The 25,402-nt window shown below is 31.5% G+C and overlaps 2 protein-coding genes across 2 annotated transcripts; both read right to left on the bottom strand.

The window, feature by feature from the left end:
• Window positions 1–3,548: 3,548 nt before the first annotated feature.
• Window positions 3,549–10,254, bottom strand: LOC145333555 (uncharacterized). The gene is made up of 6 exons (XM_080178720.1): window positions 9,605–10,254; window positions 9,264–9,335; window positions 8,785–8,859; window positions 7,289–7,386; window positions 5,339–5,398; window positions 3,549–4,397 (listed from the first exon to the last, which is right to left on the bottom strand). The coding sequence occupies exons 1-6, from the start codon at window positions 9,654–9,656 to the stop codon at window positions 4,344–4,346; spliced, it is 411 nt and encodes a 136-aa protein (XP_080034846.1). The 5' UTR covers window positions 9,657–10,254; the 3' UTR covers window positions 3,549–4,343.
• Window positions 10,255–10,788: 534 nt separating this feature from the next.
• LOC145333554 (uncharacterized) lies at window positions 10,789–25,402 on the bottom strand. Its single transcript, XM_080178719.1, has 6 exons — window positions 25,295–25,402; window positions 15,463–15,534; window positions 14,805–14,876; window positions 13,474–13,583; window positions 12,941–13,003; window positions 10,789–11,813 (listed from the first exon to the last, which is right to left on the bottom strand). The coding sequence occupies exons 1-6, from the start codon at window positions 25,344–25,346 to the stop codon at window positions 11,763–11,765; spliced, it is 420 nt and encodes a 139-aa protein (XP_080034845.1). The 5' UTR covers window positions 25,347–25,402; the 3' UTR covers window positions 10,789–11,762.

The following is a 25,402-nucleotide window of genomic DNA, read 5'->3' as shown; positions in this document are numbered from 1 at the left end:
CCTGATTTTCACAGCTTCTAATAAAGATTAAAGTTTGATTTTTTGTGATGATTCCTATGGATTTACATATTGTAGGCGCAAAGTTTTACTTTGCTCCTATTATTTTTTGTAAACATTTCACTTGTCCGTCCATGTCTATTAGCTTTTCTTTGTATTTTAAATATTACAGCTTCGTAAATTATGCATTTTTTACCCTTGCTTTATTTCGTTTCCGAGATGTAGAATATAGCTCGATTTTTAAGTGCATCTTCCAAAGAGTTACTAAAACTTAGAGCATTTTATCTTATGGGGATTGGCTACCAAAAACTAGCCTTAAATTACAACTATATTTACAAAAATGTTGAAAGTTTCTCTTTTTATGACAATTGTACTGTATTCATGTAACATAATCCTTTTTACTTCTTTATAAGTAACCGCTTCCAACACTGACTTATATATTTGTATGCCGCTATAAGAGTAATTGCTATTAGAGTGCCCTTAGAATCAAAGCTATGAGAGTAAATTAGTGCAAATTTTTAGTGTTTTTTTTTAAATGCTCAATTTTGACAGAAAATTTCCTTTTTTGTACTTTTAATAGATTGTAAGCCAAACCACGTTTTCTTTTTTTTTGACGCATTTTTATGCTTCAAATTTCCCGAGCGGGAGAGGACTACAAAAATTAAATAAAAAAACGTTCTCTCTCTCTCTCTCTCTCTCTCTCTCTCTCTCTCTCTCTATATATATATATATATATATATATATATATATATATATATATATGATTTAACATAGAATGAATAACAAAAAGTTATAGGTAATACACTGTGTTTCGTAATGATACTCTTCAGTTACAATAACATTTTGATACTGACAATAAAATCAAAATTCAAAAGTTTCAACGATTTTTACAAAAAAAATATTAGAGGATTTTCCATGACATAATTTAAATTACAAATTATATATAAATATGATTAATGTTATTCATTTTATGTTGAATCATTCAAAGTATATTAGCGGTGGCGCCCCTAGTATCTAGGGACAGTGTATTCCATGAGGCTTGAAAAAAATAGTTTAAAACCATCCCAAGACTTATATATAAAAATGAAATAGGCTAAAACCATCACGGGATCTATGTGAAGACTAACTAAAATAGAAAACCCAATCAGTTTATTAATTATTTAGATTTTAAGATTCAGACAAAAAAACCTTACTACTTTAAATAATAGGAGACACATAGACGCACCTATGATATATTTCTGTTTTGTTTTATTAATATAATGTTATATAACTTTATTTCTATTTTATCTTCTAATATTTATTGAAAGAAGAAGGCAGCAGTAATAGGATTAGTTACATATTAATCCAATAATAATAAAAAGTCAGGGCAAGTTCACCGCAAAAAAGTGGGTAAAGCTTCATTTTTTTTCTCGTATTCATTCGAATCCGGTGAACAGGAACCAGTTGTCATCCATACGAAAAAGCTATGTCTAGAAGCGTACTATTTCCAGCTTTTTACGAACATAAAAATGTACAATCATAAGATTAAAACCAGTTTTTTTAGCCGGTGCCTTTGGCACGTCGGGGCTAAAAAAATAGTTTTAATCTCATAATTGTACATTCTATATCCGCGGAAAGCCGTTTATAATACGATGCGAGAAATAACTATTCTTACAAGACTGGACAGTTGGCTATTTAAGAACATCTGATACTTTGGATTGTTGAAAGGGAAGCTTTTTTATAGTGCCTTTAAAAATTGACGTCATACCGGCCTTCCATTGTTCAAGTAAAATGTATATTACTAGCCAGTTATTGGTAATTTAGTCAGTGTATTGGCCTTTCATTGGTCATTTTATTGTATGAAGTCATTTTTCATAGGCACTATAAAGAGCTTCGTTAAAAGGTGAGTGATTTTTGAGAGGAAGATGACATAGGACTGTTAAGTAAACTGGTACCCAAAGTTATATAACCATATCTTCTTCGTTGGATTTTAACTTTGGGTACTTTTATTGATTATTGATTTATTGGTTCATGAAGTTGAGTGTCCAGATGTTATAGCAAATAGTTTTAATCTACAAAAGGAGAAATTGTGTATATATATCATCACTTGGATCGGACAATAATTTACCCCATTGACTTATCCCTAAAGATCCATGACAATTTTCCTCAAATAAAAAGTGAAGAAAAAAATCGCAAAAGATTTCAATTATATATTCTGTGGTTCATTACTCTGTTTAATGGATTACACAAAAAATTCTTACCCGCTATTAATATTGGACTGCTGCAATTTAGAAAAACCTGGTATGGTGTGGGTGCCGAGCCCTAATATAATTATCTCCCTAATCTAGTTTCTTCTTCTAAAAGTGCATAAGAAAAATATAATCAAAGACTTTTTACATTTGCATTACACAAAGCCGTGCTAAAACTGGGAGTTTACATATGTTGTTTTTTTACCTGTTTAGTGTTTATGCTATATGATATTATATCAAAATTGTATTGTCGGTATCTTAAAGGATAATACAACTGACAATACAATTACGATTCCTAATAATAACAAAACAACACTTTTTGTAGATTAAAATTATTAGTTGAAGAGTTTGCCCACTTCTAATTTTGAAACAAAATTCAATAAAAGTACCCAAAGTTTTTAAGGCGATGATATCGGGGTTTTTAAAACTTTGGTTTCTAGTCCAATGTCCTCTCCATCCCAGGATTTTTAGAACTTATGTCCTGAGCTGAAAATATCTCAATACACAGAAAAGTTAACTGAGAAAAGGTTGCGTGATTTTACAAAAATATATTTATAGTTTATTTTTACAATATAAAAATACTACTATATCTAATTCCATTGAATAAGAATGAGCAAGTACGTGATGGTGGTTGATACCAGGGCTGTTATGGTTGATATATTCACTTCAAAAAATACAAGCGCTGTAAATTCAGTTTTCTTCAAATGAAGAAAATTTGTATGGGAATAAAATTTCCGTCAGAAAATTTTTTTAAAAATATTGTATAATTAACTTATTTTCATCTTTGTTTATTTTTAATAATTTTAACGTTTTTATATGTAAATGAATAAAGTATTATTCAAACTTAAAGGAATTACCTAATCTTTTTCTTTGAAATTTATATGTCTAAATAGTGTAAATATGAAGTTCTTAATTACAAATTTTCAAATCATTAATGCTAATATCATTATTTTTGCCAAAATATTTCTTAGACATATTTTTACGAAATTCACGTTTAAATTCAATTTTGTACATGGTTTTGCACATTATATAAAGTTTTAATCCATTGTGAATGGCCGAATGCCAGTCTATCTGGCTTTCAGTAAATAATTAAAAATGGCATTAATTAAAAATATATCTGGATAATTTCTGAAAACATGCGATTTTACTAAAAGCCAGAAAGACTTTTCGGACTTTCAAAAGTTCCAATTTTATTTCAGGCTAGCCAGGCAGAATCGTCTAACTGGATTCTATTCTATACTTTATCTTCTTTGACTTTAACAAGAACAAAAATCAAATCATTTCTCATAAAATTTCAATCTCTATGACAGTAATAAAAAAAACTTTTTATTATTAATATTTATTGATTCATTTACACATAAGTAAAAAAAACCTAACAAAAATTTAAAAAAATAAACAACATATGTATGTATTTGATTTGATACAAATCTTTAAAATTAAAACTTTATAAATATGTAAAAGCATTTATCAACTTATTTTGACACTTAAAATTGCTTTAAAATTAAAATACATAGAAATTTAATATAATTTGCTGAAATTTTTCTATTGCTATTAGAATATTATTTACAGTTCTGTTTCTATTTAGTCTCGGAGCCACTCTATAATTAAGGGATGTCCTTAGGGGTAACTTCAAGTGACGAAGCCCAAAATACATAACTTTGGCAACCCGTCGTCTTCCTGTGACGTCATATTCTCCATATCCTTTTTAGGGATTTTCTTTCCCACTTCACCTCTCATCTCCCTCATTTTATGACGTCACTGGAAGACGACGTGGTGCAAAAGTTATGTATTTTGGGCTTCGTCACTTCAGGTACATTATTGGAGGCCCTGTTGTTATTTTATTATACATTCCAAGGCTCGGCAGCCGCGTGTCAGACGCTCCTAAGTCTCTAATTTAAACCCGTTTGGATTGACATATTGGGTCAGGTTTAGACTTCCAGCTGGTTTTAAAAGTGTAAAAGGTTGATTTCCTTTAGGCTTATAGGCAGCTGACGGGCTGCTGTCGAGCCCTTTTGCCTTTTTTTATTAATACAAAGTAATTTACTTTTTTTTCATATTAATTCCTTTTATTAGTGCGCTACTTATAGACATTTTTATCCTGTTAAATAATATATTATATTAAGACAAAATGTTTAATAACAAGATGGATATGAGCATCACAGAACTTGAAATCTGAAATATAGAAAAATATGATTATCTATAATACAAAGTAGAATGATGCCTATCCGTCCGTCCGTCTGGAGCTTATGATCTCGGTAACTACTGAACCTATTGGATTCTACTCTTCAGGGAATATATCTACTGGTTCTGTGGTGATTTTAAGCTATTGGAGGGTGAGACACCCTCAACCCCCCCCCCAAAAAAAAAAAAAAAATTGCCCTATTTTTTTAAGCAGTTAATTTAAAATGTGGTGAGTGCAGCACCAGATGTACTTAATTTTTTTTTTTTTATTTAATTCTAGAGGCTATGGGCGAAGTTGCTAGTTTTAAATAAACTAAAATCTCCTTTTAGGAGGCTAAGAGAATAGACCAATGGCAGATAAAAAAGTTCATTTCGAATAAGAAATACGATTAACGTGAAAATAAAAAGAAAGAAAGATTTGTTAGACATTTACTAGAAGTAAGCCCTCACAAAAAAAAACGTAAAGAAATGCTAGACGATAGTTATTTTACAGGATATACTTGGAATAAGAAGAAAAAAATCATAATGAATTTTTCAAAAAACAAGGAACGGTTACAATCAAAACAGTAAGCAATACAGACAGAAAAAAAATCCTTCTAATATTGGCAAATTTAACATTACTCTCCCCTTATTCATTAGGGTCACTTAATTTAACCCAACAAACCGGGTTGAAGAGAAGCTGCGATACTTAAATATTTTTCAATCGTATCGTATTATATACAGATTTTCGCAGATATCAAATTGAAAAATAATATGATTAAAACTAGTTTTGTTAGCCCCGAGCGGCCGAAGGCCAGTGCTAACAAAACTGGTATTAATTTTATGATTTTTATTTTAATATTCTTGGAAAATTGTCTGTAAAACGATTTTTCAATATGGCTGAGAACCGGAGGATATTAATCGGTTTCGAAGCCATACTAGAAAATGTTTACCTGGGTTATTGAGGCAAAGTTGCATAGATCATTGCTGCACAGAGAAAAACTATGTCCATTCTAAAATAAAATACAGTGTGTGTGTTTTTTTAAGGAACAAAAGTATTTAAGCTTTATTTAACCCACTTACCATTGACAGAGGATAATAATTTTTATTTTATATTCTTCATTGGCGTTGTTTTCAACAAATTATGCCTTAAAACCCGTCTTTTCGAAGTGCCTTTTTTTGTGAATTAATGGACTATAACTTATATTTAACCCTTTACAGTCGGGCCCCTTGCCGCACCTTAATCGGTCGGGGGGGGGGGCGTTCAACGCCCCCCCTAATTATCTCAGTTCATATTAGAGCTAGAGGGCTAAAATTTTTTGTGCAAGTCCCCTGTTTGATAATGAATTTCCGACCTTTTATAAGTCTAAGTCAATTTTCGCTTCCTTCACCCTTTTATTTAACAACCTTTGTTTTTAGGTCTTTTTTTATTTAAAAATTTCAAACGGCTGTAATTTTCTTATTTTTTAAGCTAGAAGAAAAATTTTTTCCCAGAAAATGTTTATTTTTATGTAAATTTTACATTAGAAATATCAAAATATAAATTTCAGCGGCTGCAGCTGTACTTGGCAGCTGCCAGCCGCCGCAGTCGGCGGTCGGCGGGAAAACGGCGGCGGATCTTCATGAAATTTTAATACGTTATGTAGACATGTAAGAAAAGCTTAAGTTTAAAATTTGAAGTCTCTAAGTCAAAAATTGCGGCCACAGGAGCCTTTTAAAGGTTTCTGGAGACCTGGAGGATCAGGACCTGCAGGATCATACCTGGAACCTGAAAGTGACTTGAACACCTGTATTTCATATAAGGATGTACTACTAGAGGATTTTTTAGTATTTTGGTATGATAAAATGCTTTGTTTTAGTCAAAAAAAAATTTTTGCTCTTTACCTGGATGACCCTGCCAGGTTTGCTGGCATCCTGTGCCCGCCAGGATGGAGATATTCAAAAAATTCCAACTCTCAGTTGTGTGTCATACCCATACTTAAAAAGTCAAGCAGTTTGGGCTCTTTATCTTTCACACACAGAAAATGAGATAGAAAAAACCGGATGGGGGGGCGTTCAACGCCCCCCCCCCCCGACCGTTAAGGGTTAAAGGGTGTGCAAAAATGCGTATATTTTTAAAATTCAAATTGCATGCCTTGTGTTAATAGTAAAAAATGTTATGCATGGTTTTTAACTATTTTTTTTTTGGGGGGGGGAAAGATTTTTCTAGGGGCGTTTTGTAGGGGGGAAGTGAAGTTATCCCCCCCCCCTCTCAGTATTTTAAGTTATGGATTTTTAGGACACTAATAGAGATTCATCGGTTAGCAAGAATCTTCACTACACATAGAGAGACAACCTGTTGCTTTTATATAAGGATTGATTACTAAAGTTAGTGTAGAAATATAATATCATTACATATATTCAAATATTCTTATGCATTGTTTGGTACTTTCATAACCTAGCTGGGTTGGCCGTTGCAAAAGGTAGGAGGACAAAGTGACTTAAAAATCAGCCACGTGACGTCATAAAAAAAGAAAACCTCTAAAAAAGAGATAATCCCTCATTCTTATGACGTCACGTGGCTGATTTTTGAGTCACTTTGTACCCCTACTTACAAAAGCTGAAATTAATCTATAATACAAAGTAGAATGATATCTGTCCGTCTGTCTGTCCGTCCCTTAAGATCTCGGTAACCACTGAACCGATCGGATTCTACTTTTCAGGGAATATACCTACTGGTCCTGTGGTGGTTTTAGGCTATTTTCTATTTTCAAAAACAAAAAATCCCCCACATTTTTATTTTTGCTGAAGATTTCCTTGGTCCTTTTACGAATTTCGCCTTAATTTTTTTAATCACCTCTCTGGGCAAAGCCCCTAGAGACTAGGAGCAAAGCCGTTAGTATATGATAAAGAATTAAAATTACCTTCCAATAATCCCCAGAAATGATTTTTTGAATTTCTGTACCAAATCCGTCTTTTTCGAAAGGAGCGCATCCCCTCATTGTTGTGTATACTCCATATGCTAAAAGAAAACAAAATCAATAATAAAACCTGTAAAGAAAATGTATTCATTTTAGGGTTTTATCTTATTATTAGAAGTATGTATTAATAATTAATTGTTAAAAGTACAATTTTTTAGCATACAAATATTGGCTACTTACTGTGGTGTATAACATGCAAATATCAGCTGGGTAAAAACTTACTATGTTGTATGACTTTATAGCATACAAATATTGGCTGGGTAAAAACTTACTATGTTGTATAACATGCAAATATTACTGGGTAAAAACTTACTATGGTGTACCATTTTGTAGCAGGCAAAAGTTGGCTGAGTAAAAGCTTACTATGTTGTACAACTTTATAGCAAACAAATATTGGCTGGGTAAAAACTTACTATGGTGTACAACTTTATAGCATACAAATATTGGCTGGGTAAAAACTTACTATGGTGTACAACTTTATAGCATACAAATATTGGCTGGGTAAAAACTTACTATAGTGTACAACTTTATAGCATACAAATATTGGCTGGGTAAAAACTTACTATGGTGTACAACTTTATAGCATACAAATATTACTGGGTAAAAGCTTACTATGTTGTACAACTTTATAGCATACAAATATTGGCTGGGTAAAAGCTTACTATGGTGTACAACTTTATAGCATACAAATATTACTGGGTAAAAGCTTACTATGTTGTACAACTTTATAGCATACAAATATTGGCTGGGTAAAAACTTACTATGGTGTACAACTTTATAGCATACAAATATTGGCTGGGTAAAAACTTACTATGGTGTACAACTTTATAGCATACAAATATTAGCTGGGTAAAAGCTTACTATGTTGTACAACTTTATAGCATACAAATATTGGCTGGGTAAAAACTTACTATGGTGTACAACTTTGTAGCATTCAAATATTAGCTGGGTAAAAACTTACTATGTTGTATAACATGCAAATATTAGATGGGTGAAAACTTACTATGGTGTACTATTTTGTAGCATATATAAATATTGGCTGGGTAAAAACTTACTATGGTGTACAACTATGTAACATGCAAATATTAGCTGGGTAAAAGCTTACTATATTGTACAACTTTATAGCATGTAAATATTGGCAGGGTAAAAACTTACTATGGTGTACAACTTTATAGCATACAAATATTAGCTGGGTAAAAAACTTACTATGGTGTACAACTTTATAGCATACAAATATTAGCTGGGTAAAAACTTACTATTTTGTATAACATGCAAATATTACTGGGTAAAAACTTACTATGGTGTACAACTTTATAGCATACAAATATTGGCTGGATAAAAACTTACTCTGGTGTACAACTTTATAGCATACAAATATTGGCTGGGTAAAAACTTACTATGTTGTATAACATGCAAATATTAGCTGGGTAAAAACTTACTATGGTGTACCATTTTGTAGCAGGCAAAAGTTGGCTGGGTAAATCGGTTATTACATTCCACATATTTTATCCGATCTAAAATCAACAGAAATTATGATATTTTAAACAAATTTTGTTTTTGTCCTAAACCCCCTTTAAATAGTCTAAAACCATCACCGTTTTTTAAAGACAGGTTAGGTTAGTTTATGAAATGGGTAAGGTCCCATATTATTCTCAATTATTGTTCCAAATATGTGTGTGTTTTGGGAGGGGGGGGGGGCGGTTTAAGTCCTCAACAAGCATTTTGTGTGAAAGCACTCTTTATTTTTAAGTATAATACAAATATATTTAAAATCATTACTTTAAACGCATATTCGCATTGTAACACACTATGTTTTCCTTAAGCCGGCTTAATCAGCCAGGTGACTGGAAAAAAAGTCATAGTGTACTATAGTAAGTTTATTAAATAAAAATACTATTCTAATAATGATACATGGTACCTGGTTGAAAAGAATCGCTGGAACATAGCGGCTGTTCGTCAGACCGACACTCATAACATCGAATTGATTCACCTGTAATTCAACATATGTTATTAAATAATTAAGAGATTGTCTGTCTGTAGTTTAGGATCTCGCTAACCGCTAGAGCGAAATGGTTCTCCATTATATATTAGGATCTTCTTATTGGCCGAGGGAAGACTATCTTTGGGAAGGGTACATTCACCTCACTTTTAGAAAAATACCACCCCCCCCCCCCAACCCAACAAAAAAAATGAATTATTGTAGTGCTCGAAACAATAGGGTACCGAAATTTTCACGAGTCCACCCTATAAATTAGTTACCTTTATGTGGAAACAAAACAAAAATTGTGAGGGCTAAAACTTCTCTGTACATTTTATATCTGAAATTTTTTCATTTTTTTTTCATGTTAGTGATTTTTTTTACAATAATGTTGATCTTGTTTTATAATGATTTGATAATTTACTAAGGTCAAGGATTTTTAAGAATAAGACAATGGACGATTAATTAATGTACCCCAAAAAATGATAAACAAAACTACCCCTTAAGTAGATTAATGTCGTTGGTGGAATATATATTCCATTGTCCTTTCCCTCCCAGGCTAATATAATAGGAATCTTATTTAATTTCACTATATTTGAGCGTTGTATGGTTTAATTCTAAAAAAACTGATTTGATACAAATCTAGAAAGTTTTTAAAATGGTTACAAATAATAGATTAAAATATTTAGAATTTGCCCATTAAAAAATTAACTTAGAGTAAGTAGCGCAGCTACGCTTTGTATGTAGAATTTTGGTATTTTTCTACAAAATAAGGATCTAAAGAATATGTACAGTATATACTAAACAGTATCAACATAGTCTAGAATCTACAGCATCTACACAGTCCAGACTCTACACTATCTGTACAGTCTAGATTCTATAGTATTTACACATTCTAGACTCTACAGTATCTACACAGTCCAGACTCTACAGTATCTATACCATAGGCGTCCAAGGGGGGGGGTAATGGGCCATTTGGCACCCCCAAACGATTTTGGGGGTGCCGTAGGCACCCCCAAAATTTTGTGAACAATACCCCCCCCAAAAAAAAATTACCCCTACCTTGGGGGTGCCGTAGTCACCCCCAACGATTTTGGGGGGGTATTTACCCCCCCCAAACCATTTTGGGGGGGTAAATACTCCCCCTAAAATAGAAAATCTCTAACAAAAAAAATTTTTGCGCGCTTCGCGCGCATTTTTAATACTAAATTTTTTATAAAATTTAAATTACCCCCCCCCCCAAATTTTACCCCGGGGGTAAATTTTGGGGGGGGTAAACAAATTTTACCCCTGCCAACAGATTTCAGGGGGGGTAATTAGCCCCCCCAAGCAAATTTTACCCCCGGGGTAAAAATTTTGGGGGGGGTAAAAAAAATTTGCGCGCCATTTTATCCCCCCCAAAACCAAATTACCCCCCCCCTTAAAAAAATTTTACCCCCCCCAAAATAAAAAGCTTGGACGCCCCTGATCTATACAGTCTAGACTCTATAGTATTTAAACAGTATAGACTCTACAGTATCTATACAGTCTAGACTCTATAGTATTTACACAGTATAGACTAAACAGTATCAACACAGTCTAGACTATACAGTATCTAAACAGTCTAGACTCTATAGTATTTACACAGTATAGACTATACAGAATCTACACAGTCTAGACTCTACAGTATCTACACAGTCTAGACTCTATAGTATTTACACAGTATAGACTTTACAGAATCTACAGTCTAGACTCTACAGTATCTACACAGTCCAGACTCTATAGTATTTACACAGTATAGACTATACAGAATCTACACAGTCTAGACTATACAGTATCTAAACAGTCTAGACTCTATAGTATTTACACAGTATAGACTATACAGAATCTACACAGTCTAGACTCTACAGTATCTATACAGTCTAGACTCTATAGTATTTACACAGTATAGACTATACAGAATCTACATAGTCTAGACTCTACAGTATCTAAACAGTCTAGACTCTACAGTATCTAAACAGTCTAGACTCTATAGTATTTACACAGTATAGACTATACAGAATCTACACAGTCTAGACTCTACAGTATCTACACAGTCCAGACCTTACAATATCTATATAGTCTAGACTTATAGTATTTATACAGTCTAGACTCTACAGTACCTACACAGACTCTACAGTATCTACACAGTCTAGACTCTTCAATAATTGTCAAGACTAGACTTTTAGTCCCAAAGTATAAACACAGGCTAGACTTACTGTATCTGTATAGTCTAGCATTTACACAGTCTTGACGCAGTCTCCACTTCTTATAATATTTGATATTTTTTAAAAGTACTTTGATTTAATCGTCTTTTAACATTCATATTATAGTTATAGCTTGTTATTGATGCGTTATTTATGGACATGATTATCCTTGTTAATAACGAAAAATTATAAATTATGGAAGATGGGGTTTTGGTCACGCCAGAAAGTTGAATAATAACGCCAGAGTTAGCAGTACTCCAGAAATCTGTAAATAAAAAGATTATTATTTATTTTTAAAGCAAACCTTTCATATCATAACTAGCGGGTGCGCCCCAAGCATCTAGGGGTCCTATATTTAAGAAATATAAAAGGACAGAAAAATAGCCGAAAATCATACCTAGACTTATTTAGAAAAATAAAATAGCCTACAACCATCTCAGGACATATAAGAAGCTTTACTGTGAAGGAGAAACATATTAGTTAAGCAGTTAACGAGATGCTTTGCTACAGACAAAACAAAGCTTTCTGTTACAATTGTCCAATCAATTTGAAACTTGATATGACGATTTCTTCAACATTTAGGTTCTATTTAGAAAACGTAGCAACTCTATAATCGAAACTAGAAAGTCCGTATGTACATTTAAAACATTTTAAAACTTTTTTGAAAATAATCTTTTCATATAAACGCCTCCTTTTTTTACGGAACATTTTTTTATAAGATATATTTTTGGTCGATGGTAAATGAAGCTGCCTATAGAGCCTATAAAAAATGACGTCATACATTATAAAAAACCGATGATAGAAGAATACATAGATTACCAATGGCAGGCCAGTATACATTTTAATTGACCAATAGTAGGCCAGTAGACGTATCTTTATTGGCACTATAAAAAGCTTCAATGATAAATTATTATTACTTAGTGTGTATGCTTAACCCGCGACCGTGGCTCAACACGTAGCGCATCCGCTCGTCGTCGGGAAGGTGTTAAGTTCGAATCTCGGACCAACACCGCGTCATAACTAAAGACGTTAAAAATGGTTCCTACTGCTGCTATGTCAGATGCGCGACATAAATAGTTAGAGTAGGGGGAATGCCTTGGCCCAAAACAGGCGCAACTCGTTACCATGCTCAGTTGGGACTTCTCAGACAAAGGTCATGCATCACAGAGAGTTGGTTGTCTGGATGTTACTTAACCTAATATCCTTGGGTGTTTGGACAGAGAAGGGTGCGTACCAGTCACCCTTAGTTCTCCTGGATTGCTGGACCAGGACCTGGACAGTACATCAAGTCGATAAGGTCCTTGACTGCAATCTCGCCCGTATGAGGTAATTGAAGGTAGTGTGTATGCTTTTTGGAATTAAGAATCTTAAAATAATTTAATGTGAACTAACCTGAGATGAAATGTTACCAAAATTACAATTATTCCATGCGCAGAAACTTAAGGAGTTGCCACCCTGAAATTTTAAATATTGTTAGAATTTTTCCATAAACAAGATTTAGCTCTCATTCAAACTTACGCCTTTTGAAATGAATGACAATGTGTTATTGTCATTTCATTAATTCATAAACAAAGTCAAATATAAATGTTGTATAAGAATACAAATTTGTACGATGCTTAGCTGCAAAACGAAGAAATCAGGTTAAAGCACCCCCTTTAATCTTTTGTCGGATTAGGTATTTTATGTTTAGGTTTTTGTAGCGACGCCGTTGTTTGTTGTTACAACATTAAAATGGAAGCTAGGTCTTTTTTATTTAAAGATAAAGGAAGAGACTGAACTATAGCCTTTATACATTACAAGACTTTGATTAAGAAATAAAAATAGCCTAACACCAAATAACCTTATTAATATATATATATATATATTATATATATCAATTCGGATTATTAAATAACTGATACATTTTCGCGGGACAGGTTTATTACCTTCCAGAAATTTCCCCCATGCGAGGCCAAAGCCCCCTTTTGGAACTCGGGAATAAGATTGTCTGTGTTGAAGGGGGCACAACCTCGCACTGTTTCGTACCTGTTATTCACTAAAAATATGAATTTTTATTAGGTAATCCTATTAAATAAAAAGTAAGCTTTTTTGTCTGTAGCGAAGGATCTCGCTAACCCCTAGCTTCTTATAGATCCAGGAAAGATTTTTAACTATTTTTGGGGAGGGTATCTCCAGACTCCAGATAAAGAAGGTCCCCCCCCCCCCCCCCCACCAAAAAAAAATATTTGTTTTTACTTTTCTTGTCATTTTATACTTCGAGTATATAGGTCCCAGGGACGTCCTAGCTTTTTATTTTAAGGGGGCAAAATGAGGGGTTCAAAGATGCTGTGAGTATTGGTGCAAAAAATATGACGTAACAAAAAAAATTAGCCAATGAGAGGCCGTTATTGACCAATGGTAAAATTTATAGTGGACTCTCATTGGCTAATTTTTTTTGTTACGTCATATTTTTTGCACCAATACTCACAGCATCGGGTTCAAAGTGTGAAGGGGGATAAACACCCCTCTAACCCCATCCTAGGATTTCTATGATACGATTAACTTTGATGGTTAACGTTATTTAATCACGAATAAAGATTTCAGTAACAACTTATTTCTATATAAAAAGCAATAATCGTCGCCGTAGCTATCTATAGCGCCTTAGAAAAATGGGGATAGATGTCATATCGTTTGGCTTACATGTTCAATTGACGTCATAGTAGAGGGAAAGAGAAAGGGAAGGAGGAAAGAAACCCCTTAAAAAAGAGATGGGGTAAAGGGTGTTTTATGACGTCAATAGAATAGGCAAGTCAAAAGTGGTGATATCTATCCCTATTTTGCTAAGGCACTATAGACAGTTACATCTGCGCCAAGTTATCTATGCTTAATGAATAAGTGTTCTATCAACTTAATAATGGTGATTACTGCGACGATTATTGATATAATTAAATGTGAAACAACTCTATTAAAGTAACGGCAAATTAATATTGGTAACAAAGCAAGCACGTAATAATTGATTAGTGGAAGTGCAACTAGGAATAAAGCTGTGTTTAGTGCCCTAGGAAAATGGGGATAGATGTCACAGCTTTTGGCCTACCTATTCTATTGACGTAGTAGAGGGAAATAGAAAGGGAAGGGGGATTGAACCTTCTCGAAAAAAGATGGCGAGTAGGGTATTTCCTGACGTCAATGAAATAGGTAGGCCAAAAGCAGTGACATCTATCCCCATTTTGCTAGGGCACTATGGATGGATTGGACAGCTACAAAAAAAACTTACCAAAATGAACCATTTTAAAGCAAAGGAAGGATGTGGTAGTGTACTGTCTGTCACACTCTATGGATCTCACACCTAAATTAAAATTAGTTTAGTTTTGACAAAACAATCAATAACTAGAAATCTCCAAGTGACAAGGACGTCCAAGCTTTTTATTTTTGGTAAAATAAAGTTTGAGGAAGGGGGGGGGAACTAATGTATCTTTAAATTTAAGGGTAGTAAAATTAGGTACTTTAAAGTTTGAGGGGGATAAATATTAAATACCTCTTTATCCCCAAACTTGGACAGACGGGCAGATAGACATACAGACAGACATATAGACATACAGACGTTCTGATAGACATATAGACAGACAGATAGACATACAGACTGACAGATAGACATACAGACTGACAGATAGACATACAGACAGACAGATAGACATACAGACAGACAGATAGACATACAGACTGACAGATAGGCATACAGACAGAATACAGATAGACATACAAAGAGACAAACAAACAGATAGACAAACATGAATTCAGGTAGACACACAGAAAGAAAGGAGATCATAAAGAAATAAAGACATACATACACACATATAAAGAATTACATACAGTGACTCATACAGAAAGACAATATTAGAACCAGAAAAATTATGGAAAGGTTATTTTATTACTTAAAGGTAATGTTCCTTGTCCACATTCAGCAATTTCATCAGATCTACAACTGTAACAGTTTAAGCCAGAACCTAAATAATAATATTTATTATTATCAGATCTACAACTGTAACAGCCTAAGCCAGAACCTAAATAATAATATTTATTATTATCAGATCTACAACTGTAACAGCTTAAGCCAGAACCTAAATAATAATATTTATTATTATCAGATCTACAACTCTAACAGCTTAAGCCAGAACCTAAATAATAATATTTATTATTATCAGATCTACAACTCTAACAGCTTAAACCAGAACCTAAATAATGATATTTATTACTATCAGATCTACAACTGTAACAGCTTAAACTAGAACCTAAATAATAATATTTATTATTATCAGATCTACAACTGTAACAGCTTAAGCCAGAACCTAAATAATAATATTTATTATTATCAGATCTACAACTCTAACAGCTTAAACCAGAACCTAAATAATGATATTTATTACTATCAGATCTACAACTGTAACAGCTTAAACTAGAACCTAAATAATAATATTTATTATTATCAGATCTACAACTGTAACAGCTTAAACGAGAACCTAAATAATAATATTTATTATTATCAGTTATAGAACTGTTACAGCTTAAACTAGAAACTAAATAATAATATTTATTATTATCAGATCTACAACTGTAACAGCTTAAACTAGAACCTAAATAATAATATTTATTATTATCAGATCTACAACTGTAACAGCTTAAACTAGAACCTAAATAATAATATTTATTATTATCAGATCTACAACTGTAACAGCTTAAACTAGAACCTAAATAATAGTATTTATTATTATCAGTTATACAACTGTAACAGCTTAAACTGGAACCTAAATAATAATATTTATTATTATCAGATCTACAACTGTAACAGCTTAAACTAGAACCTAAATAATAATATTTTTTATTATCATATCTACAACTGTAACAGCTCAAACTAGAACCTAAATAATAGTATTTATTATTATCAGTTATACAACTGTAACAGCTTAAACTGGAACCTAAATAATAGTATTTATTATTAACAAATATACGAGTATAACAACTAACTCACTGTTGGGCGGCCAGATGAAAAACGTTAATTTTAGTGTTAGGCTAATAACACCCTTTGTTAATTTTAAAATTCAACTAAATCTAATTTTTGAAAAATTTAAGTTTAAAAATTTAAGGTTCAAATTTCATCCCCAAAGAGCTTACACTCATCCATGATAAAAAACAACAACAAATATTCATATTTTTCAATTCTCTAAACTTTGCTTTTATGAAGTCTTTCATAAAACCACTCTACATATGATTAATTTAACAGTTAGGGAGTTGAATCCATTTTTATAGAAGCAGAACTATAATCTATGATTATGGTTTGGACCCTCTAAAACTGTAATCTACCCTTCCACTTTCCCCTCTCTTGGTGAAGATATCTTCAACGCCGATACGACTTTTGAAATGTAAGATTCCACTTTTGCATCTCTCGGTGAAGATATCTTTAACGCCGATACGATTTTTGAAATGTAAGATTCCACTTTCAATAGAGGCAAAACTGGAATCATGGTTTACATTTTTAATATCTATGTTTTTGTAATCTTCCATTCCTTTCTTAACATCGACATAATAGAAATGTACCATACTTTTTTAAAATTATGTCAATTGTGAAAAAAAGCATAGATTTTATATATAATTTAAACATTGTTGTATATTCTTAATTAAATAAACAAAACATACAAAGAGCGTATATAAAAGATGTTTTGTTTATTTAAAAAAAAAATACTTTTAAAAGGGTATCAAATGAGTATTCAAAATTATTTTTTAAAAGTCGTTTATTAATTAATTCAATTGTATATATTTGTAATTTTTTTGTTCAATTTATTTCATCTTAATATTTCCCTAGTAATCTCTCACCGTGTAAGTAAGCACTAAGAGATTAATTGCTTATTTAAATATTGTAACTTAGTGAACAATTTTATATAATTCACTTTATACTGATACAATAAAAAAAACATTACTCTGTTCAATGGAAATAATTTTTTTTCTAAAACAATTAATTTCATTGAAAAATCTGACAAAATACAATAAAAAACATAATGCTGAATTTAAACCAATTAGAAATTAGAATTTCCGAAAAAATGTTTTCACAAAGTGACTTATTTCAAACGTAGTTAAATAATTTTATTTAATAAAAATGAAAAGAATGAAAACCCTACTCATAAAAGATACATACTTTTTAAAAATATTTTTAAAAATATGTTTGAATAATCTTATTTTATATCATATTTGTATATGTGACAAAAACAAATTTGTTGTATTGCATAAACATTTGTTGTCATCTTAATTTATTTAACCCTTTACAGCCAATTTTTATGTGTTTTAATGTATAATAAACATGAAACATTTTTATGTTAATTCATTGATATATTGTAAAGAATTAATTTTTAATTAGTATTGATAGATAAAATCAAAAGACCTAACTTTACTGTATACTAGCATACAATATTTACGAAGCAAGACACTCTAAAAGCTGAGTATTTTACCTACAAAGGGAAGAAACATCACGATTCAGTAAAAATTATTTAATCTATAGTAAAAAATAAACTTTAAAATCCTAATAAAAATTGATGTGGGCAATTGTTCTCATTTTTGGCTTTGCAGTATGATTCTACAGATGTCAAAGTATATTTTTAATATACCTTTTAAAAATAGTTTAAAAACAGTTTAAGTTTTTTAAAAAAATAATTAAGTCGGTTTAAAGTACTAAAACGCAACAAAATAAAAGAAGAAAATAGCCAGTATGAACAAAAATAGTAAGATCTTTAATTTGACACCTTACTTTTAAAATTCTGTTGAGTAATTGTTGAAAAAATCTATTTTTTTAACCTCGGTTTAATCAAAAGATTAAACCTAAATATTTTCTCATACAGACATAAAAAATATGAGTTCATATATACCATTAGAATGAGAAAAATAATATGAATCCAATCTAAGCAGAATTGAAAAAGTTTTAAAAAATTGTAATAATAAATAGAAAAAATAAAAAGTTTATTTTAAGAATTGTAACTACTAAACTAGCCAATCACAAATCGCAAAAATTGACGAATTGGGAAGCTTAACCTATAAAATTAACCTATAGAATTGCCAGAAAAAAAGGAGAGTGTTCATACAATATATACAATAGATACTACAATAAATATAGTGATATTAAAGAACATGTAAAGAATGAAAAATTATGAACAAATATGCATCAGTCTGTTTATAAACTTCAAAACAATGCAGTTAAAAATACATTATTGTTTCTTGTGTTTAAAAAATATCTGCTACATTGCATTGTCTTTTGTTTAGGTTTTGTTCAGGTTTAGTTCAAGCTAACCCTCTAAAGCCGAAAATTATGATTCTTAAAATAAACTTATTTTTTTTATTATAGTTTTTATAAAACTTTTTCAATTTTGCTTAGAATAGATTCATAATATTTTTCTGATTCTAAAGGTATATATGAACCCATGTTTTTTTATGTCTGTTTGAGAAAATATTTAGGTCTAAAGTTTTTATTAAACCGAGGTTAAAAAAATAGATTTTTTCAATAATTACTCAACAGAATTTTAAAAGTAAGGTGTCAAATTAAAGATCTTACTATTTTTGTTCATACTGGCCATTTTCTTCTTTTATTTTGTTGCGTTTTAGTACCTTAAAACCGACTTAATTATATTTTAAGAAAACTTAAATTACTTTAAAATTAAGAGGTCTACAAAAAAAAACGATTGCATATCTGAATTCTATGAAAAATTTTACATCTACTATTTACTGAAAGAGCCGGCTAGCTATCTTAAATAAAAAGCAAAAAAGTTGATACACCTTCTTTTTGAAATTTTAAATGTGCACTTATTTCAAACCAATGAAAATTCAAACTGAAGTACAAAATAGAATCCAGAAATTTTGCCTGTCTATTTTGGCTTTCATTGTAGGTGGATTGAATTTATGTAAAGGTAATTCTTATCTCAGAATTCTTTAAAACTGTAAAAATAGATTTAGACATATTTCAAATAGCTTAATAAATTAGATTCAAAGGCCTTATAGATTTAATTAACTTTAGGATAATGGTAAAGGACGATGGAATATCAATTATCCTTAACTTTGGCCTATGTTATATGTTATAACACATACTTAAGACTTAAAACTTAATGTAATAAAAAGCTTTCACTTAAGCAAAGCTAAAGGGTGTGCAAAGAAAAATACAGACATTTTTAAAATTGAAATTGCGCGGCTTGTGTTAATAGTAGAAAAATGTTACGCATATCGTTAGAACCGTTAGGAAGTTTATTTTTTGAAAATATAAGAACAATTCCTCTGCTACGTATAGTTACGGAGCTACGTGTTAAAATGTCCCAACTGATGTAAAACTTAACTTGCGAGTAAATCATTAAAGATTAACGATATGCGTAACAATTTTCTAATTAACACAAGCCGCGCAATTTTAATTTTAAAAATGTCTGCATTTTTTTTGCACACCCTTTAACAAATAAAATTATGAAACATATCAGGGATCTAAAGAGATAAGACAATGGCCGATAAATTAATGCACATCCATAATGATGACGCACTAAATAACCCCTTCTGTAGATTTAAATTAGCGGTTCAAACGTTTATAAACACAATTTAATCAACCAATCAAAGCCAACGAATAAGAAAACGTTATTGTAATACTTTGTGTACTATTGTAATAAGCAGTCAATTGACTCCTCCCTCTCTGGAAACAAATACTAACTAAGAAAGAATAAAATGCGATAGTACTCTATCACTTTTCACTTTTCACATTCTGTCCATGATTTTTTATGATTTTCCAGTATGGCTACGAAACCATTTAATATCTGCTGGATCAGACCCGTCTAATCCATACTTGAAACCATGTATTGTATTATATTATAGACATTTTTTTACAAATAGTAAAGTAAAAAGTAGTAATAGAAAAACACCAGTTTTGTTAGACTGGGCCTTCGCCCCTTCAGGACTAACAAAACTGGAAAACAGATGCAATAAACAATTAATCTTGGCTGTTTAGTTTTGACAATGCCAGTTTTCATCAATAAATTAAGATTAAATAAAATTAACAAATTTATAAATCTAACAAATGTTTATAAAACTTTGGGTACTACTAAAATTTAAACCTCTCTTATTTTGCTGAGAGTGAACATATTAAAAAGACATAATTATTAGGATATATAAGTTTTCCGGAATTTTAATGTTAGGGGGAGATTTGAAATCTGCATCAAAGAAGGTGTATCAACTTTTTCACTTTTTATTTAAGATAGCTAGCCGGTTCTTTTAGTAAGTAGTAGATGTAAAATTTTTCATAGAATTCAGACATGCAATCGGTTTTTTTGTAGACCTCTTATTTCTAATGTAATTTAAGTTTAAAAAAAAAACAATCAAGTCGATTTTAAGGTACTAAAATGCAACAAAAAAAAGAAAGAAAAAGGCCATTATGAACAAAAATAGTAAGATCTTTACTTTGACACCTTACTTTTTCAATTCTGTCAAGTAATTATTGAAAAAAACGATTTTTTTAAACCCACAAGAATAAAAACTAAATTTTATCATTACCCAGGTATAAGAAATAGGCGTTATATATACTGTTAGAATGAGAAAAATATTACAAATCCATTCTAAGAAAAATTGAAATAAAAAGTTTACAATATAGTTTATAAACTACAATAAAAGGAATTATATGAAAATATTATATTATATTATACAGGCAACCACCTTATTTTTTGAATTGAGAATAAAAATGGGAAGGGGGTAAAGAGGGGGTAACTAGGGGATGACGAAAGTGTTGCCTGTACAACAAAATACAATAGGCCATTTTTTCATAATGTATTTTTTTACTTTTTTTCAATTTTGCTCACAATGGATTCGTAATATTTTTCTGATTATAAAAGTATATATGAACCCATATATTTTTTACCTGTGAAATGATAAAATTAAGTTCAAAGTTTTTATTCTCGTGGGTTTAAAAAATCAATTATTTCAATAATTACCTGACAAAATTCAAAAAGTAAGGTGTCAAATTAAAGATCTTACTATTTTTGTTCATAATGGCCATTTTTCCTTTTTTTGTTGCGTTTTAGTACCTTATAATTGACTTTTTTTTTTAAAGAAAAGTCTTAAAATACTTAAAAAATAAGAGGTCTACAAAAAAAAATGATTGCATATCTGAATTCTATGAAAAATTTTACATTTACTACTTAATAAAAGAACCGGCTAGCTATCTTAAATAAAAAGTGAAAAAGTTGATACACCTTCTTTTAAGGATTTTTTATAAAATTCATTTTTTGTATAATTCTTTATCTAAAATCGGAAATGCATTTTAAGTTAATTAATTTTGACCAATAGGATAGGTGGATTTTAAACTACCTGCGCTCTAATTAGTTGAATGATGTACGCCATCCAATCAGAGCACAGATTTTTTAAATCTACCAATCACAGATGCCAAAATTAATTAACTTAAATTGCATTTCCGCTTTTAGATAAAGAGTTATAGAAAAAATGAATTCTATAAAAAATCCTCAAAATTTGATGCAGATTTCAAATCTCCCCTAACTTTAAAATTCCGAAAAACTTATATATCTTAATAGTTATAGAAACCTGCAAACCATAAGAGTGATTTTTTAGACATACAGACTTCTACCAACCCTTTTGTAGAAAACGTCGCTTAGATGCAATAACATTTTGTATGTATCTTATCAATTTATATTGTTATTAGCGGCTTCGCCCCTAGCCTCTAGGGGCTTTGCCCCAAGAGGTGATTAAAAAAATTAAGGCGAAATTCGTTAAAGGACAAAGGAAATCTTCTACAAAACCTAAAGAACCTAGGAAATCTTCTACAAAACCTAAAGAACCTAGGAAATCTTCTGCAAAACCTAAAGAACCTAGGAAATCTTTTACAAAACCTAAAGAACCTAGGAAATCTTCAGCAAAAAAAAAAAAAAAAAAAAAAATGGGGGGGGGATTTTTTTGTTTTTGGGGGGGTTGGGGGTGTCCCACCCCCCAAGAAAATAGCTTAAAACCACCACAGGACCAATAGAAATATACCCTGAAGAGTAGAATCCAATCGGTTCAGTGGTTACTGAGATCTTAAGGGACAGACAGACGGACAGACGGACAGACATCAAGCTACTTTGTATTATAGATAACTCCTAATATAAAAAGCTTTGTAAAAATTTTTAAATGGACATTCAGGACTTTCTGATAACGATTACAGGGTGCTACTGTCCTTCTCATTCTGTCTTCTCATGTTATTATAGACAGAATTTATTTAATTTTTCGTCCATTTTTCCCTCCGTGTAGACAACTTTTATTGTACCCAAAGAGGTAGGGAACAATGGACTGAAATTACCTTCTTAGCTGGTCCAAAACCTCTAGGTACTTTAATTCAAGTTTATCGCCACCAGGGATCTAAAGGGATAAGACAATAGCCGATAAATGGATGTACATTCCCAAAAATACCTCTACTGTAATTTGCCATCAGTGGTTGAAACGTTTCGACACTATACTAAATAAACAAACCAACTACAATTCAGTAAAAGTACCCAAAGATGTTAAGCAAACAAAAATGAAAACGTTATTATAAAACTTTGGGAACTAGCAGAAAGAGAGGTGGACAATGGACTGTTTATTACACTAGTCCTCAAAGTTTTCTTATTGGCTGGCTTAACAACTTTGGGGACTTTTATTGGATTTTGAATGGTTAGGTTTTCAAGTACTAGCGGCTTCGACCCTAGCCTCTAGGGGCTTTGCCCCATGAGGTAATTTAAAAAAAAAATATAAAAAAAATAAAAAATATAAAAATAATCTGGTGCTGCGACCATAATTTATGGGCATCACCAGAATTTTTTTTGGGGGGGGAGGACTTTCATTTTTTTTTGGGGGGGGGGGGGTGGGGGGGTTGTCCCACACCCCAAGAAAATAGCTTAAAACCACAACAGGACCAAAAGGTATATACCCTGAAGAGTAGTATCCAATCGGTTCAGTTGTTACCGAGATCTTAAGGGACAGACGGATGGACAGACAGACATCGTTCTACTTTGTATTATAGACTAGCGGCTTCGCCCCTAGCCTCTAGGGGCTTTGCCCAAGAGGTGATAAAAAAAAATTATTGCAAGAGACCATAAAGGACCATGGAAACTCCTTCAAAAAAAAAAAAAAAAAAAAAAAAATGGGGGGGGATTTTTTGGTTTTTGGGGGGGTTGGGGGTGTCCCATCCCCCGAGAAAATAGCTTAAAACCACCACAGGACCAATAGGTAGATACCCTGAAGAGTAGAATCCGATCGGTTCAGTGGTTACCGAGATCTTAAGGGACAGACAGACAGACGGACGGACAGACGGTCAGACGGACAGACGGACAGACAGACATCGTTCTACGTATTATAGATAGTAGTGGTTAAACCAACCAATCAAAATTCAGTAAAAGTCCCCAAAGTTGTTAAGCCAACGAATAAGAAAATTTATGTTTTGAGATTTCTAATATAAAATTTACTTTAAGATAAACATTTTCTGAAAAAAATGTTCTAGCTTCAAAAATAAGGAAATTACATCCATTTAACATTTTAATTAACCTTAAAAAATAAAGTTGTTAAATGAAAGGGTGAAGTAAGCAAAAAATGACTCTGTCTCACTTAAAGTCGGAAATTTAGTATTAAACAGGGAACATGCACAATTTTTTTTTGCCATCTAACTCTAATAGGAGCTGAGATGATTTGTGGGGGGGGGGGGGGCATTGAACGATTAAGGTCCGCAAATGGGCCTGATTGTTAAGTGTTAGCAACCTTTATTTTTAGGTTTTTCTTAAAAACTTCAAACTAATAAAAATATAAAAAAAAACTAACTAATATGTACCATTTCTACTATGTCGATTCAAAGATATGATATCTTCTCTTGAATGTATCATTCCAGTTTTGGCTCTATTGAAAGTAGAATGATACATTACTATTATGTCAATATAAATAGGGAAATCAATGTTTATGAATACGCTGATATGTAAACATGAATGTATGATTTCAGTTTCGCCCCTATTGAAAGTGGAATCTTATATTTCAAAAATCGTATCAGCGTTGAAGATATCTTCACCAAGAGAGGGGAAAGTGGAAGGTAGATTATAGTTTTAGAGGGTCCAAACTATAATCATAGATTATAGTTCTGCTTCTATAAAAATGGATTCAACTCCCTAACTGTTAAAGGCTGAATTTCCGTGACCTTAGCAAAGCAACTGATAAAAATCGCATTGATTAACTCCTTTCAGGAGTGGTATTATGAAGAACTTTATAAAAACAAACTTGTTAAAAATTTTTAATGAACAATCCTTGCTTTTCTTGTCATGATTGTTTGGTAACTCCTAGGGAATGAAAATTAAACTTAAAATTTTCAAATCTAATTTTCTCAAAAATTAGATTTAGCAAAGGGTGTTATAAGACATACTTCCTGATACAATTGCAAAATCATTTTTGCCTAACACTAAAATAAACTTTTTTCATCTGGCCCCCCCAACAGTGATCTATAAGTAGTAAAGGAATTGTTTTTAAATTTCCAAAAAATAGAGTTCATAGCGGTTCTAGCGATATGCCAATTTCTTTCTACTATTAACAGAAGCCGCGCAATTTTTACTTTTAAAAGGTCCGCATTTTTTGGCTCACCCTTTATTTATAAATCTCTTGCCGTCCCTTAAAATCTGCATGCAAAACAGAATTTTAAACGTGTAAAAAGTTATTGCTATTACTCTATACCTTACTAAGTCTGTTTGTCTTTATGATTACCTTGATATGGTATATAGGTTAGAATTAGGATCACTAGCGTAGTATGAAACATTTTCTACTTCTAAAAAAAATAAAAAACAAGGATGACAACGTCCATAAGTAGCTAGG

Source organism: Acartia tonsa, chromosome 12 (genome assembly GCF_053477335.1).
Source record: "Acartia tonsa isolate MP-2025a chromosome 12, ASM5347733v1, whole genome shotgun sequence".
In the NCBI taxonomy this organism is placed as follows: domain Eukaryota; kingdom Metazoa; phylum Arthropoda; class Copepoda; order Calanoida; family Acartiidae; genus Acartia; species Acartia tonsa.
Note: the sequence above shows the minus strand (reverse complement) of the source record. Positions and strands in the feature narration are given on the sequence as shown.

Bases quoted from the DNA above. Each gene is read 5' to 3' on its own strand.
- LOC145333554 (XM_080178719.1), bottom strand. From the start codon at position 25,346: ATGTTTCATACTACGCTAGTGATCCTAATTCTAACCTATATACCATAT. The intron at 15,535-25,294 runs GTAATCATAAAG...ATTATTATTTAG, and splicing joins AACCTATATACCATATCAAG to GTTCTGGCTTAAACTGTTAC. The intron at 13,584-14,804 runs GTAAGTTTTTTT...TCATATTTTTAG, and splicing joins CTTTAAAATGGTTCATTTTG to TGAATAACAGGTACGAAACA.
- LOC145333555 (XM_080178720.1), bottom strand. From the start codon at position 9,656: ATGTACAGAGAAGTTTTAGCCCTCACAATTTTTGTTTTGTTTCCACAT. The intron at 9,336-9,604 runs GTAACTAATTTA...GTTGAATTACAG, and splicing joins TGTTTTGTTTCCACATAAAG to GTGAATCAATTCGATGTTAT. The intron at 7,387-8,784 runs GTAAGTTTTTAC...GTTTTCTTTTAG, and splicing joins CTACAAAATGGTACACCATA to CATATGGAGTATACACAACA.